Here is a 15,307-nt window from a genome sequence, read left to right as displayed (position 1 = left end):
AGTTGTATGTAAATTTCAGCATTTTTTTAGTAGCATGAAGACAGGTTATGCAACCTAATGAACAGCATCTGAAGACAATCCATTCTGTTTTTTGAGGTAAAAAGTATTCCTGTGAACCCCAGGTGCATTTTTTTCAGACACTTATGATTGAAAAATGACATCTTTTACTTAAAAGTATAGAGAGAGTTAGAGAAAGTGACTTACTAAAATTAGTCTTGCTTTTACAGATTGATGGTGCTGGACTTGCAACCTGCATTGAACTGTGTGTGAAAGCATTGCGCTTGGAATCCAGTGAAAATGCAGATGTCAAGATATCTATTTGCAAGACTATCTCCTGCTTACTTCCAGATGATTTGGAGGTGAAACGTGCTTGTCAGCTGAGTGAATTTCTTCTGGAACCCACTGTGGATGCATATTATGCTGTTGAAATGCTATATAATCAGCCTGACCAGAAGTATGATGAAGAGAATCTTCCAATACCAAATTCTTTGCGCTGTGAGCTCTTACTTGTACTGAAAACTCAGTGGCCTTTTGATCCAGAGTTCTGGGACTGGAAAACTCTAAAGCGTCAGTGTCTGGCACTTATGGGAGAGGAGGCATCCATTGTGTCATCCATAGACGAACTAAACGATAGCGAAGTTTATGAGAAGGTTGAGGATGGCCAAGAAGATAGTAAAGAAACTTCTCTGAATGGGCTTGCTGGCATTGATGAGGCTACCAGCCTTCTTAGGGGTATCAGAGATGAAAAGCAGAAAAAAAGAGAAATCAAAAAACTCAGAGAGAGAGGATTTATATCAGCTAGATTTAGGAACTGGCAAGCTTACATGCAGTATTGTGTGTTATGTGACAAGGAATTTCTAGGTCATAGAATAGTTAGACATGCACAGAAACATTATAAAGATGGAATTTACAGTTGCCCCATTTGTGCCCAAAATTTTAATTCTAAAGAAAACTTTGTTCCCCATGTAACTTTGCATGTGAAAAAATCTAGCAAAGAGAGATTGGCTGCTATGAAACCACTGAGGCGACTGGGAAGACCTCCTAAAATAACACCTGCCAATGAGAATCAGAAAACGAATTCTGTATCCAAACAGGAGCAGCGACCCATTAAGAAGAACAGTCTCTATTCAACAGACTTCATTGTGTTTAATGATAACGATGGCTCAGATGATGAAAACGATGACAAAGATAAACCTTACATACCAGAGATAGTGCCAGTTCAAAAGCCACCCCCTGTTAATGAATTCACCTGCCCTGTAACACTTTGTAAAAAAGGCTTTAAATATTTTAAAAATCTAATAGCACATGCAAAGGGCCATAAAGATAACGAAGAAGCTAAACGTTTTCTTGAAATGCAGAGCAAAAAAGTGATTTGCCAGTACTGTAGACGACATTTTGTCAGTGTTACTCACCTGAATGATCATTTGCAAATGCACTGTGGCAGCAAGCCTTATATCTGCATACAGATGAAATGTAAGGCTGGCTTTAATAGTTATGCTGAGCTGCTGACCCATAGGAGAGAGCATCAAGTCTTCAGAGCTAAGTGTATGTTTCCCAAATGTGGCAGAGTGTTTTCTGAAGCCTATTTACTCTATGATCATGAAGCACAACACTATAATACCTATACCTGCAGAGTCACAGGCTGTGGGAAGGTGTACCGCTCACAGAATGAACTGGAGAAGCACACTGAGGATCACAACCAGCAGCCTGAAAAAGAAGAGCAGGCTGAAAACCAAACTAATCAGCCTGATCTTAGTCAGCCTTCTAAAGCTAATGAAAGTACTGATGGAGTTGCAGTTAAAGAGGAATTGACATCTCCTCCAGCTGAAAACCGAAGCAGTTTTGTTGAAGGAGAAAGCGTCTGGAACCAAATCAAAGCAGAACCAGTAGGGAATGAAAGTGTAAATGCGTCAGTGAGTGTACTTCAGCAAAGCAATTCCTTGCCTAATGCTGGTTCAGACCAGTCTCCTATGAGTTCAATAAAGACAGAAGAAACAGTTCCAACAGGCAGCATTAAGCTGTCTGTTGTTAACCAGAAGATCCGAGATAATTTTGTAAGAAGAGGTAAATTGGCTGCTACTGCCAGTAAAGTAGATACTACTAAACCTGCGGTCCAGCAGTCGTGCCCATCAATTGACTCTTGTCTTCCAGTTTTCCAAGAGAGAAAGGAGGAAGGCTGTCTCAATCAGACTCAGAATATTCAAACTGTTTCTGTGACTTCAGACACATTAAAACCAGAAGCCCTTGAATCAAAAAGCTTAGAAAGACAAGTGAGCATCGTAAATCCATTCAGCATGCAGAATCAGACAGGGTATCGAAACGGTGTACCCATTTCCAAACTTGAAATTGAAGACAGTATTAAAGCTGCAGCTAATCTATATAACCTGCCTCTAAAAACTTTAGAAAGTATTACATTTATTCCATCACAGCCTAACCTAAACAGCTCTTTAGTTCCAGCTGTGTCACCAGCAGCCCCAATTCAGAAATTTAGTTGTCAGGTTGAGGGGTGTACTCGAACATACAATTCATCACAGAGCATTGGCAAACACATGAAGGCAGCACACCCTGAGGAATATGCTGCTTTTAAAATGCAGCGTAAAAATAAGAAACCGCGAAAATCCAACAATCTGCCAAATGTGCCGAATGATGGGAAGATTGTATATCTTATGCCATCACAAGTGGGCAGTCCCAATGGTGCTGCTTTTACTGCACAGAACAAATCAAATTTGAATCCCACCTGTTCCAGTCAAGTGCAGCATGTCTCAAGTACTCTTTTCCCAGCCCACCTAGAAAACCTGGCGAATCCTATGTTGCCTATTGTGGAAAATGTTATAAATCCAAATTTGTCTACTCGTATTAAAAGTGAGCCTGAGAGTGTTTTGTGTTCACAAATGGAAAATTTGTCTGCTGCAACCTTACCTTCCCAGCTGGATGATCTGGCAAAAACAGTTATGCCTCTGAATATTGATGGTGGTTCAGATCCTTTTCTTCCTTTGCCTGCGGAAAATGGTCCAATGTCTCTCTTTCCTTCATCAGCAGAGAATCCTCCAAATTCAGTCTTCTCACAACTGGAAAATAACACAAATAACTTTTCTTTGCAACTGGAAGGAAACACTAGTTCTACCTTCCCAAAAGAGGAAAGTGTTGATCAAATATTTCCCTCACAATTGAGTAATGAAAATAACTTCAGTGAAACTAGCTCTCAGCATCCGGCTTCAGAAAAGGTGAAAAAAGATCGTGGCAGGGGCTCAAATGGGAAAGAAAGGAAGCCAAAACATAACAAGCGGGCAAAGTGGCCAGCAATAATCAGAGATGGCAAATTTATCTGTAGCAGGTGTTTCAGAGTTTTTACTAATCCTAGATCACTTGGTGGACATTTATCTAAGAGGTCTTACTGTAAGCCTCTTGAAGGATCAGAAATTTCTCCCGAAGCTCTGCAAGCTAATGGACAATCTTTGCTTGCCAGTATGATTCTTTCTTCAAATTCATTAAACTTGCAGCAGTCTCAGGAGTCTGCCTTCAATCCAGAGACGTGTTTTAAAGATCCATCATTCCTCCAGTTACTTGCAGCAGAAAATCGTTCCACACTGCAGACTATATTTCCACGGGCCAATGTGACTAACTTTAATACCAGTGGAAATGAGGAAGGTAATCAAATTATAAAACAAGCCTTGGAAACTGCAGGCATCCCGAGTAACTTTGACAACACAGAAGTACTTCCACGTGTGGTTACAACAAGTTGTGTCTCTGGTACAACTCAGATAAATGCAGCTGTTCTCCCCAGTTCAGCCCCGCCCTCTTTGCTGCCGACAGTCTGTAACCCCAGTACCCTGCTGACAGACCAAAACAGGACCCTCAGTGCCAAAATTCCTCCACTAAATGAATGCAAGAGTTTGCCTGTTTTTGCAACAGAGGACTTAATGCTGAAGACTGTTGAAAATGGCTTGTGTCCTAGCTCATATTCTAACACTGTTGCAGCAGTGCAAAACTTTGCAGGGAATAGCTCACGAGTTTCAGTTATAAGTAGTCCCAAGAATTCAGGATCAAGCAACTTGAATAAGAAGGGAACCAGCTCTTCAAAGAGGAAGAGAAAAACACCTACACCCCTGCTCATGCCCAATACATCACAGAAATTAGCAGTAAACAATGCAACAGTAATGGGGCTTCTAACCAAAAGCACTGAAGGAAACATGCAAATACAGGGAGAAAGTTTTCAGTCCAACTTGCTGGCAAATTGTGGCTCTCAAGCAGTGGTGGAAAACCTTGCACAGAAACTCAGTAATGTTGACAATCAGTTACTCATGGCCAGTATCAAAGAGAATTTCAAAACAAATCTTGAGGCTCATACAGTTCTGCCCCCTCTAACAGTAAAAACGGAAAATGGGGACTCCCAAATGATGGCTGCAAGTTCTTGTGTGCAGGCTCATTCGGAAGAACAGATTTCACAGGACAGTGTTATGCAGAACTTCGAAAAAACCCTGGAAATAATTAAAACTGCTATGAATTCACAGATGCTTGAGGTGAAAACTGAAATTCAGGATACTGTTACTGCTTCAGGACAAAACTTGCAAGTAAATAATGCCCAGGCTGCTTCAGAAAGTTCTGCACACAGTGTAAAACTATCCACTTCTACACAGTTTGCTGTGCACACAGCAAATGTTACTGCTACAAAGGGTGGCTCTGCCCAGTCTGAGATACCTCAAAAGGATGATACTCAAATGTCAGAAATTTTGGAAGGCTTGCAAAAATTGAAGCTAGAAGATGATTCTCCCATTTCCATCTCTGAGACTGTTTCTCAGTGTCCTCCAGCAGATAAGCTAGCACCAGCAGTTCCTGTTGTATCAATTGAAAATAAACCTCTCATCCAGCTATCTCCTGAGGCAAGTAACATTCAATTTAGTGACAGAGTTAATAAACCTTTTGTATGCCAGAATCCTGGCTGCAATTACAGTGCTATGACAAAAGATGCATTATTTAAACACTATGGCAAGATCCATCAGTACACTGCAGAAATGATACTAGAAATAAAGAAACATCAACTAAAGTATGCCCCATTCAAATGTGTTGTAGCTACCTGTCCAAAAACATTCACAAGAAACTCTAATCTCCGAGCACACTGTCAGCTTGTACATCATTTTACAACAGAGGAGATGGTAAAATTAAAAATTAAGAGGCCTTATGGCAGAAGATCTCAAAATGAAACTGTAAACACAGCCCCACAGCCTGTTGAAGTAAAAACTGTGCAGACACTAGTAATAGAAAACAAAACTGTAGCTCCATTGGTCAAAGAAACTCAGATAAAGGAAGTTGTAGAGCCTGTAAAAATATTGGAGAAACTTCTACCAGAAAATAATACTCCTGAAAGACTGGAAAAACCTCCCCAGGTGGTTTCTGTTCCACTGGAGCAGCACAATCCAGCATCCTTTGATAGTACACAGGAACAAGCCAAAGTACGCAAGGTTAGGAAGCACAGGAAGGAGAAAGAGGAGAGGAATGGTAGGAAGCCCGTAACAAAATCTCTGGAGTTTCCCACTAGATACAGCCCCTACAGACCATACCGGTGTGTCCATCAGGGCTGCTTTGCAGCTTTCACAATACAGCAAAACCTAATTCTTCATTACCAAGCTGTGCACAAATCAGACCTCCCCGCTTTCTCTGCTGAAGTGGAGGAGGAGAACGAGCAAGGCAAAGAGGAACGTGAGGAGGTGGAAACCAAACCTGCTGTCAGAGAGTTCCGGTGTGAGGTGAGTGACTGCTCTCGCATCTTTCAGGAAGTTACCAGCTTAATCCAGCATTATATGAAGCTTCATGACATGACTCCAGAGCAAATTGGAAATATGAAATCAGCCCCAGAGGTGGGAAGGTTTTTTTGTGACCAGTCTCAGTGTAAGTCTTCATTTACAGCTTATCTTAACTATGTTGTGCATCTTGAGACAGATCACAGTGTTGACATAAAGCCCAACAAAGTAGAAGATGACGGCATGTTCAAGTGTGACTGTGAAGGCTGTGACCGTATTTATGCTACAAGGTCTAACCTCTTGAGGCATATTTTTAACAAACATAATGACAGGCATAAAGATCATCTAATTAGACCCAGGAGACTGACACCAGGCCAAGAAAACATTTCAAGCAAAGCAAATCAGGAGAAACCATTGAAATCTAAACAGAGGGGACTTAAAAACAGATCGGGAAAAGAAGGTAACAGGCTGTCAGTGAAAACAAAACGAAAGAAGAATGTGAATTTGGAAAACAAAAACTCAAAAGGAATACAGGTTCAGGAAAATAAGGCTTATTCACTGAAACGAGGTAAATATGTGTATTTAATAAAGGCCAGAAACGATGCCTTATCAGAATGTACAAGCAGGTTCATAACTCAGTACCCATGTATGATCAAGGGATGTTCTTCCGTGGTCACAAGTGAAAGTAACATAATAAGACATTATAAATGTCACAAACTGTCCAAAGCTTTTACTTCCCAACACAGGAATCTTCTTATTGTATCTAAAAAACATGTTGTCTCCCAAGTAAAGGAAGCCTCTTGTGAGCAGGAGGGAACTGATAAAAAAACTGATGTGAAAGAGCCTGAACCGAGTTTGATAGAGAGCAATAATGATTCAAGCACAACTACCTTACCACAAAAGGAAACTGAAAAAGGTGAGAAGGATGAAGTGGATGAACTGACAGAGCTATTCATTACTAAACTAATTAATGAGGACTGTTCAACTACTGAAACTCAAGCAAAAATCTCTTCCAGTGTAAATAGTGACTTGCAGGAGACCAGCTCCTGCCCCTCAGAGAAGCAAAAATCAAACAACCTGAAAAGAGCAAATAAAGAAAAAAATGTATCTCAGAGTAAGAGAAAGAGAACTGAGAAAACAGAGGAAGCACTGCCCAGTGGCATGAGTAGCCTGCACAAGGAGGAAGAGACTGCTGTTGCCATTCAAACGGCCGAAGAGCAACCTGCGGCTTTTGACTGGAGCTCCTTCAAGCCAATGGGTTTTGAAGTGTCGTTCCTCAAGTTTCTTGAAGAATCTGCTGTGAAGCAAAAGAAAAATTCTGAAAGAGAATACCATAGCAGTGGAACCAAAAAAGGATCTCATTCAAACTCACGGAAAGCCAGTGAGAAAGGCCCTGTAGCAAGTGATAACGTCACTTGGTCATGTTCTGAAACTGAAACCCTTGTACCGTTTGCCAACCCATCACGGCTTCCATGTGGTGATAATGTAAAGATAGTGTTAGACAAGACTCTTAAAGACTGCACTGAGTGTGTGTTGAAGCAGCTTCAGGAAATGAAACCTGTTGTCAGTTTGAGAAAGCTCGAAGGACGTTGGGAGGATAATCCCGAGGTTATAGCTGCAAAAGTAATTGTTGTGGGTACTGAGGAAGGGGAATCAAAATACTGAAAACCTAATGTGTTTAACCATAACCTGTAATAGAATTTATTTTGAATAGGAAGCCATCAAGCATGCTAGTAACTGTGGAGCTCTTTTATTTTGAAGTGATTTAATCTAGCAAAAAACATGACATGAGTCATGTAAATGTCTTATTTGTTTTCATCCCTATGGGACTTGAAGAAAGTAATTGCTTCAGTTTTGTAAATACTTGATCAAGACCTCAACTTTCTATCAGATTGTCCTTTCCATAAACTAAATCTTTGTGAGTTGTCTGTGATTGGTATCTTTCACCAGGTTACTTCTCATGTACAACAGTTTTCTTTATTTGTAGATACATTTTTTTGTATATATTTATTATTGTAAATCATTTGCTGCCACCAGCAGTCTGTAAGTCTAAACTATTAAATGACACATTTATATTCGGAATTTTAATTTGTAACTAAGTGAGCAAGTTTTTAAAACTGTCCTTTAATCATTTTAAATTAAGAACTTTTGAACTAAAGCTAGCTAAGTCTGCCATATCCAGTTTATTTTGCATAAAACATTTATTTACAGAAGAAAAGCTGGATAAGATCACATTTCATAGGTTAAACATACTGACACACTCATTTTTGTAAATTTTAACATCCAGTATCTATGGATGATACTCATATGTAGTTAACACATAAATATAATAATAGTTTTCTTATAGCTACATTTTTCATTGCTTTTAATTGGTTACAAAGCATTTATGATTCCATAATAAAAAATGGAAATGTGAATAAAAATAGTTTGCTACATTGAAGATTTAAAACAATATTTGGTATTAAAGAATCCATTGTGAATGTGATAGAAAATTAGTAGTGTGGAGCAGTGTATATATTTGAGGTGGTGATTTGTGAAGTAGCCCAGTATTGCCTTAAATAAAAACACATTTCATTTCTTGTTTTATACATGTGATCTTATAAAGGTTATTTTTGTTTCTGTAACTTAGATTGGTGTATAGTTTAATTTTTGTTAAAAAAACAAAACAAAACAAAAAAACTTCAGAAACCGTTTTTGTAAATAGTGGGTTTATAAAACAGATGGGTTTATTTTGATAATACCAGTTTGGTATCTATCTATAAAATACACGAGTCCTTATGCCATACCATTAAAAACTAAATAAACAAGGCACTTTCTGAAAGGGAAGTGAGATGGTGATCTTACAGATAAACTCGGTGGTTGTGCTCTGTTGGTGGCATAGGCTCCCTTTGCGCTCCTCTGCCTCTCGCTGACTGTATGTGGCACCACTCACAACCTCTCTTTTCCACACTGGAACGAGCCTCAGAAGCGGTGCTGCTTGTAGTGCCCGGGATTGGAGCAATTCCTCTGTATGCTGCTAACTGAAATGACAGGTATCCCATTTGTTGAGTAACCAAAAGTGTGAATGCATTGGTGGGAACTGTCAGTACCCAGGAATCTTCAGTGTTGGTTTTCACGTGTGGTTATGTTTGACTCAGCCAGCTGGATTGTGTGGTACCAAAAACTTTTCTTGGATTATTCTCCTTACTGGATGTGACCTACCTTCAGTAATATAAAACAGTCTTTATCTTGGGTGAGATTGGCTTGATTTTATTTTATTTTTTTTTCTATAAACTTGTCTTGCTGTGTGAAGCTTTGCATTAAATGCTAGATTTGATTGCTTGTAAGCTACTCACCTGGAATCTCTGACAGTTTTCCTGAATATCAGTGCAGAGGGCACCTTCTGATAACCAAATGAAGTGACTTGTTGCGAGAGTGAGGATTATGTCTGAACAGGAACAGCATTTCACCTCGGGCACAGCCCTTGGTTTGCTACATGGTGCTAAATTGCTTACCTTCGCAGAAAGCCTGTGCTTCCATATGAACAGAGCCCGTAGGCTCCTTTCACTTTCCATCCCTCCCAAGTGACCAAACTTTTATTATGCCACGTTAGTAAATCAAAGGTGCAGTCTGAGAATGACAAAACCAAAACAAACTCTTGCATTTTGACTCTAATAGTGATCATTATAATCATTACAAGTAGACGGTGCCATTTTCTACCTGCCCGAGGCCGCTGGTCCCCCTGGATGGAGCTGCTGTTGGATACCAGCCACGGTGATTGTAGAGGGAGCTTCTGCAGGGGAGAAGAGGGCAGAGATCCTCTGGAGAGGATCCTCAGAGCTCACCTGAATTCTCATGTTTTCAGCTGTACCTAACCGCTGTCACTGTCAACAGACCTTGCAACTGTTAGTCTTTAGAAGATTGTTTGTGTTGTGTAAGTTGAATAGTTTCAACATTCCCGATGATTGATACTGTATCATTTGCAGTTCTTGGACTGAGAATAGCATACAACTATTAGCGACACAGTGCTATACTAGAATGCTATTTAAAAAAAGAGAAAAGGATAAAAAAATCCAATGTCATAAATATCCAGGAAATAATTTCTGATTTGCATCTGAATCTCTGAGAATAAAATATTTAATACTGTCTCATCCAAATCAATCCAATTAAAGCAATGCTGTACCCATATAGTTAGTACATTCCATGGCACACTCCCTTTTAGGTGGTTACTGACTGCCTGTCCAACAGGTAAGCTAGTATGGGGTCTCTTAATTCCTTTTTAAAAAACAAACAGGAGTATTTTGAACTTAAAATGGGGTACCAAAGGCAGGGTCTGATTTAAAATGTCACAGACTGTAGAGGGCACTCTGGTTTATAAAGCCACTTACAGAAACTCCCAAGAAATAAATCTAGTGTTTGCATTTAGATGTTATTACCTTGGGTGATAGAGAAAACCTCCCACCCTAGCACGCCTGGATGGGCAGCTTCTCTGGGGCTTGAAGCCACACACCTGTCCTTGGGGGCTGCTGGGTGGGATGGGGCTCCGAGGTGGCCGAGCCAGCTGTACCAGCAGCACGTCACCCCCACTGCCCAGTCCTCTGTCTTTTGCCTTTTCTTTCTCTCCTTTGTCTCTGCCTTCCAGAATTGTCACCCACTAACTGTGGAGCATTCAAACAAAGGTGCTTTCTTTGAAGCCCCTTGTTGCAATTAGGAATGTGCTGACTAAAGCAGCCGGTGTTGCTGATGGGGAAGCAGCCAAATTGAGGAATCTGTCTGAATTCAGAGCATGGACTGTTTTGTGATCAAAAGACACCTTTAAACTGACAGCCTCTCTGGTGCTTAATTATGTTTATATAAAGAAATCTGCTATTACCTGAGCCCTAATTCAGTGTAAATAAGAGTAGTGGATTTGTCCCTACATGTTTCAGGGTGGTCCTTCTCAGCTGGATGGGGGGACCGTGGGCTCGAGCATTACAGTGGGACATTTGGTCTATGGATGTTGGATAGTAAGTAAGCAGTGCTTGTACAAATAACACTGGGATCAGTTGTTGGGTCAGGAGAGGGGCAGGTAGTTGGCTACTTGTTGCAATTACTTTCTGTGCCAAAGAATTAGCTGGGGCTCCCACATGTGTGCAGAGGAGAGAGGGACGAGGGCAGGGACAGACTAGGTTGAGGTTTAGGTTCCCCAGTTGGAGAAGCTCCTGCTCATGCCCTGCTCAGCCCTGCCTGGAGCCTTGGTATGGAGGTGATACAATTAAAGAGATGGGAAATGAGGCCACTGGTACTGGAGAAGGGAGTAGAGGGAAAAAACTATCAGCAAATAGGGAAACACTTTGTGTCTTTTTTTCAAACCTCTTCTGTCCCAAGGCAAGAAGCTAACTTGGATTTTAAAGAAAATGAGAGCCTATGTAAGATACTGGTCCTTTGATGTTTGCAGGGATGTTTTGAAATACGAATGAGGTAAATATTTTTGTATGAATGTGCATGCAGTGATTACATTATTTCTCCATTACAGTATGGACTCAGATCAGCTTTCTATCAATTGCTTATATCCTTGCAGAACACAGCACTTGAAAATTTTTTAAAATGTTAGTCTGAGTGACTCAGAAGTTTTGGGACCAAACCTGTAAACTCATTTGAACCAAAAATGTAACAGCAAATGCCTTCAGGGGTGCATGGATGAGTGAAACTGAAACTGGAGAACAAAGGCATATAAAAACAGGGAAAGGGAAGGAGCCAGTAAAAGACCGAATGGTTGCCAAGAGTGAGGGTTCAGACAGTAGATGAATTTGTTTCTGTTCTCTCAGTTAAGTGATGCTCATTTCCTTTTCATTAGTAGCCCTGTGAAACATTCAAATTTTGCAGCACATGATGTGAAGGCTACTTGGCGATTTGCTGCGAGTGAGTCGGGTTATGTGGAGTTGGTCCATGATAATTTTTCAGAAGATTTCTCATGTAAGGTACTGGCTTTGTCAAAACTGAAGTATCCTCCAAGACTCGAAACACTGATTTTTGAATTTATTTATCATTTCTTGACTGTTGGAAGATAGAATTAAAAATAAAACTTTGAATATACATTCCAAAGAATTAGAGTTCTTGTTTGATGGGAAAATTTTTGGTCTAAGTGGTAATCTCTGACCAGCCACAGAGCTTTAGGGGGTGCTCTAAAACCCTTCAAGCCCTGACTTAATATACTTTTTTATTAGAGAGCAGCTAATGCACTAATTTTATCAGAAACCTGTGTTGGCTAATTTGTGTTTGCTTCTCTTCATTTTCTCTCAAATAAACCTTACTTTAAAAACAATGAATAAATATTTTTTCATTAATGTGCTCTTAAAAATCTGTCCTCAGTTATTAAAACCCAGATACTTCAGAAACATTTTTTTCTTTGATACTGTTGCCCTTCTCTTAATAAAATGATGCATGAGGGTCCATATGGGCTAAGATAATTTTGGGGTTTGTTCTCAGTTACTTAAGCTGTAGCAGTCACATTTTCACATGGTTCATGGGTGGTGGTTTTGCTTCAGGCACTCTTCGGTGGGTTTTGTCCGGGAGCTGCAAAAGCAGCTAACTGCTTTTCTAAGTGCATTTCTGTCACAAGCCACATTCTGTGTAGGTAGAGGTTTAACAGAAAATGTTCTGAATTGTATAAAGCACCCTGTCTCTATATAAGCACAGATTCAGCATCAGTTAAGATTTAAAACTAACTGCCCACAACCTGGCAAGCTGGTCTGTGAGGGACTGCTGTTGCTGTTAAATTCAGCAGCAGCAAATGTCTTTCCATATTTTAAAAAAGGTAGGTTTATTTCAGGGGAGAAAAACAAAAACAAAACCCAAACCCTTCCTTGAAAATCACCACCAGAAGTTCATAGCTGCTTCAATAGTTGCTATGGTTCACTCTAACTGCTACTCATTAAATGTAATGCTTTGTAACCAAAGTCAAAGGGCCAGAGAGGGCCTCAGAGGAAAAAAAATAGTTAACCTGCTTTGGCTAGTTTTTTTGTTTCTTCCTTCTTATCCTGGCATGAACAATAAAATTAGTTCAGCATTCAGGCAGCTCCCCTTCAGTTGGTGTTTTTCTCTAAACAGTGCATTTTTATCAGGCTCAGTACCAGATGTATGTCCAAAGGTCTTTTGTTCCATTAACTGAAAGAAAACACTACCCTGAAGGAAGTTTTGTAAGGCACTACTTTCCACTGTCTTAGAAGCCTAGGTTCAACTGTCCCTTTCCTGTTAGCCCAAACAACACGCATAACAAAGAGCAGAGGTGTGTGGTGTTTGAGGTACTTTGAAATTTGGGGGAGGGAACAGGTGATTCCTTTTTACTTTGTTTATGCTGGAGGCTTTTCATATTTCCAGATTTCACATGTTCTTTTGCAGCAGAGAAATCTACTGAAGGAGTAGCATATATCCAACCTTACTAAAGGGACCAGATTCTAGGCTATTTAATACTAGGGACTACTCGCTATTGTTCTTCTGTATTGTGTGGTCTGCATTTCTCTGTTCAGATCCTAGGGAAGTGGGAATGATCTGTTCACTTAAATGCCACCACCAGAGCAGAAGACAAGTCTAATGACATGGGAGCTGCTTGGTGCAGTTGACCAGGAGTGAAGTCTATACACTGGTACATGCTGCTTGCAACAAGTTTGAGCAAGTGCCTTTCTTAAAGCATGTTTTTTGACGATTAACAGCCTAACAGCTGCAAGGGCTCAAATAATTCCAGAAGGAGGTGCTTTACAATCAGCCGAATAACCAAACCTGTCTTTATTACATAGGCTAAACTGGATTATTCTACCTCTTCTTGTTTGTTTTTTTTTTTGTTTTTTTTTTTTTTTGAGATGTTTTACAGTAGTCCAATGGAATGGGCTCGTGACTACCCAGCTCACTTCAAGGCACAACAATCATTCTATGCCAGTACTTTCCTATTTCCATTTCAGCGGTTACTAGGTCTGATCAACCTACCTGACAAATCCTGTATACCCTGTTGCTGTCTTTCTTCATCAGTCCCAGATTCTTCCTATCTCTGCATATAAAGAGCCTATTTTTGCTTGTACCAAAGCAATTCTGTGTAATATTCAGTACACAACTGTTTGAGCAATTGTTTCTGCATGATTTATCATAAGTATCTGTGTTTATATTAAAGCTTCATGGAATTCTCAGAGCTTCTACATTTCTTGTTTCAACATGAAAATGTCTCAGTGATTCTATGTATGACATACATAATGTAAGTGAATTTATCGGCTCAAGTAATGAGGAACTAACAGAGAAACAACATTTCCTATGTAACTATCCTTTCCAAGGATAGTTCTGCAAAGCACTGATTGGAAAAGCAATTTGTGAAAAACAGCTTGTGTAATGGGAGGGTGGTCTTCAGCCTTCTTTCAACTCAGCAGGGAATGTTTTCATGTTCATGTTACATATTCAGAGGCAAAGATGATGAGCTGTTGTGGAGTTGTCCTGCAGCTGCTGCTCTGTTGTACCTGATGAGTTCTGATTCGCAGCAATCACTTTTCGAGCCTTGTTGTTTCTTCATGTGTCTCTTTAGATAACATTTTATGGAGTATTTGAAAATCAGATAACTCAGTTCACTTAGATTTAATATGATGCACAGGCATGAAGTTGCCACCAGAAAATAGAGGAAAATCATTTTCTCTGTGGGTTTGGAAATATAACAGTCTACAGTATTGGGACATGGTTTTATGTCACATTTCACAAGACGTGGTATTTTGAATCCATTGTACAATTTATAAAACAGAACAAGAAAAACTATTTCAAGTCCTGTTTTTAAAATGAGGCTGATTAGGTAAGTGCACAGCAATCCACCATCTATCTTTCCTGGATTTTTATAAAGTTTCTGGTTGTGGTGTTTCTCTCTGTTCTCTCTGTAAGCAACGTGAAAGACAACCAAGAGTGAAGGGGTGGAAACCATGATTAATTGCAAAGCCCAAAGTCTGATGTGAGAGACAGGGAAAAAATGGTCAAAGCAGACATTTTCACAACCAGGCTGCTTGATATTGCACTCAAATTCATCATGCTCATGTTTCCAGATGTTTTCTGCGGCAGCAACATAAACCAGTAAGCGGAACATGAACACAACAGCTATCCAAATTCTTCCAATTCCTGTTGAGTATTTATTCACTCCACTCAGCAGATCACGTAGGAACGCCCAGCTCATTTTTCTCTTCAAGGAAAGAAGGAAATGCTGTATCAAAGAAACACAAGATCAGAGAGATGCGTCCTCTTGGGTGAAGACAAATGAGACATTCATTCAACATAAAATATAACCACTAGCTGAAACAATTTAAAATATCTAAGCATTTAGATGTGATTTAATATTATTAAGCATTTAAATAAGAACAGCAAGCTGTTTTTATTTCTGATAATTTAATAATTCTGATACATTCTGAGGCTATTGAACAAAATTTATTTGCTGTTTAAATACATTTTGTCAATTAGGCTGAAGTCTAAACATTCTGTTAAGCTGTCCTCTGTGAGAAATGTGCCTGTTCTCCCTGAGGGTCTCCTGACTGTCAGGTAGGTCTTTCTCTGGCAAGTTCAGGCTGACACTACCACTGAATTACATTCAACTT

General features: G+C 39.8%; 2 protein-coding genes across 4 annotated transcripts in view; one reads left to right on the top strand and one right to left on the bottom strand.

Moving 5' to 3' along the window:
* Positions 1–9,068, top strand: part of ZNF292 (zinc finger protein 292) — a 51,297-nt gene extending 42,229 nt beyond the window's left edge. For both annotated transcript variants that reach the window (XM_015622470.3, XM_015622471.2), the window contains one exon: positions 228–9,068. In XM_015622470.3, coding sequence (XP_015477956.1) covers positions 228–7,403 — 7,176 coding nt within the window. In that variant the 3' untranslated portion in view covers positions 7,404–9,068. The remainder of the gene's footprint in view (positions 1–227) is intronic.
* Positions 8,143–15,033, bottom strand: GJB7 (gap junction protein beta 7). Of its 2 annotated transcripts, XM_033512886.1 has the most exons (3): positions 14,198–15,033; positions 10,543–10,555; positions 8,143–8,636 (listed from the first exon to the last, which is right to left on the bottom strand). In XM_033512886.1, the coding sequence occupies exons 1-3, from the start codon at positions 14,890–14,892 to the stop codon at positions 8,514–8,516; spliced, it is 831 nt and encodes a 276-aa protein (XP_033368777.1). In that variant the 5' UTR covers positions 14,893–15,033; the 3' UTR covers positions 8,143–8,513. The 2 variants fall into 2 exon arrangements, with proteins under 2 accessions (XP_033368777.1, XP_033368776.1); XM_033512885.1 differs by lacking the exons at positions 8,143–8,636; positions 10,543–10,555 and having other exon boundaries at positions 13,911–15,033.
* Between the last annotated feature and the right edge of the window lie 274 nt (positions 15,034–15,307).

Source organism: Parus major, chromosome 3, assembly GCF_001522545.3.
Source record: "Parus major isolate Abel chromosome 3, Parus_major1.1, whole genome shotgun sequence".
In the NCBI taxonomy this organism is placed as follows: Eukaryota; Metazoa; Chordata; class Aves; order Passeriformes; family Paridae; genus Parus; species Parus major.
The sequence above is the reverse complement of the archived record's forward strand: the minus strand, read 5'-3'. Positions and strand labels throughout refer to the sequence as shown.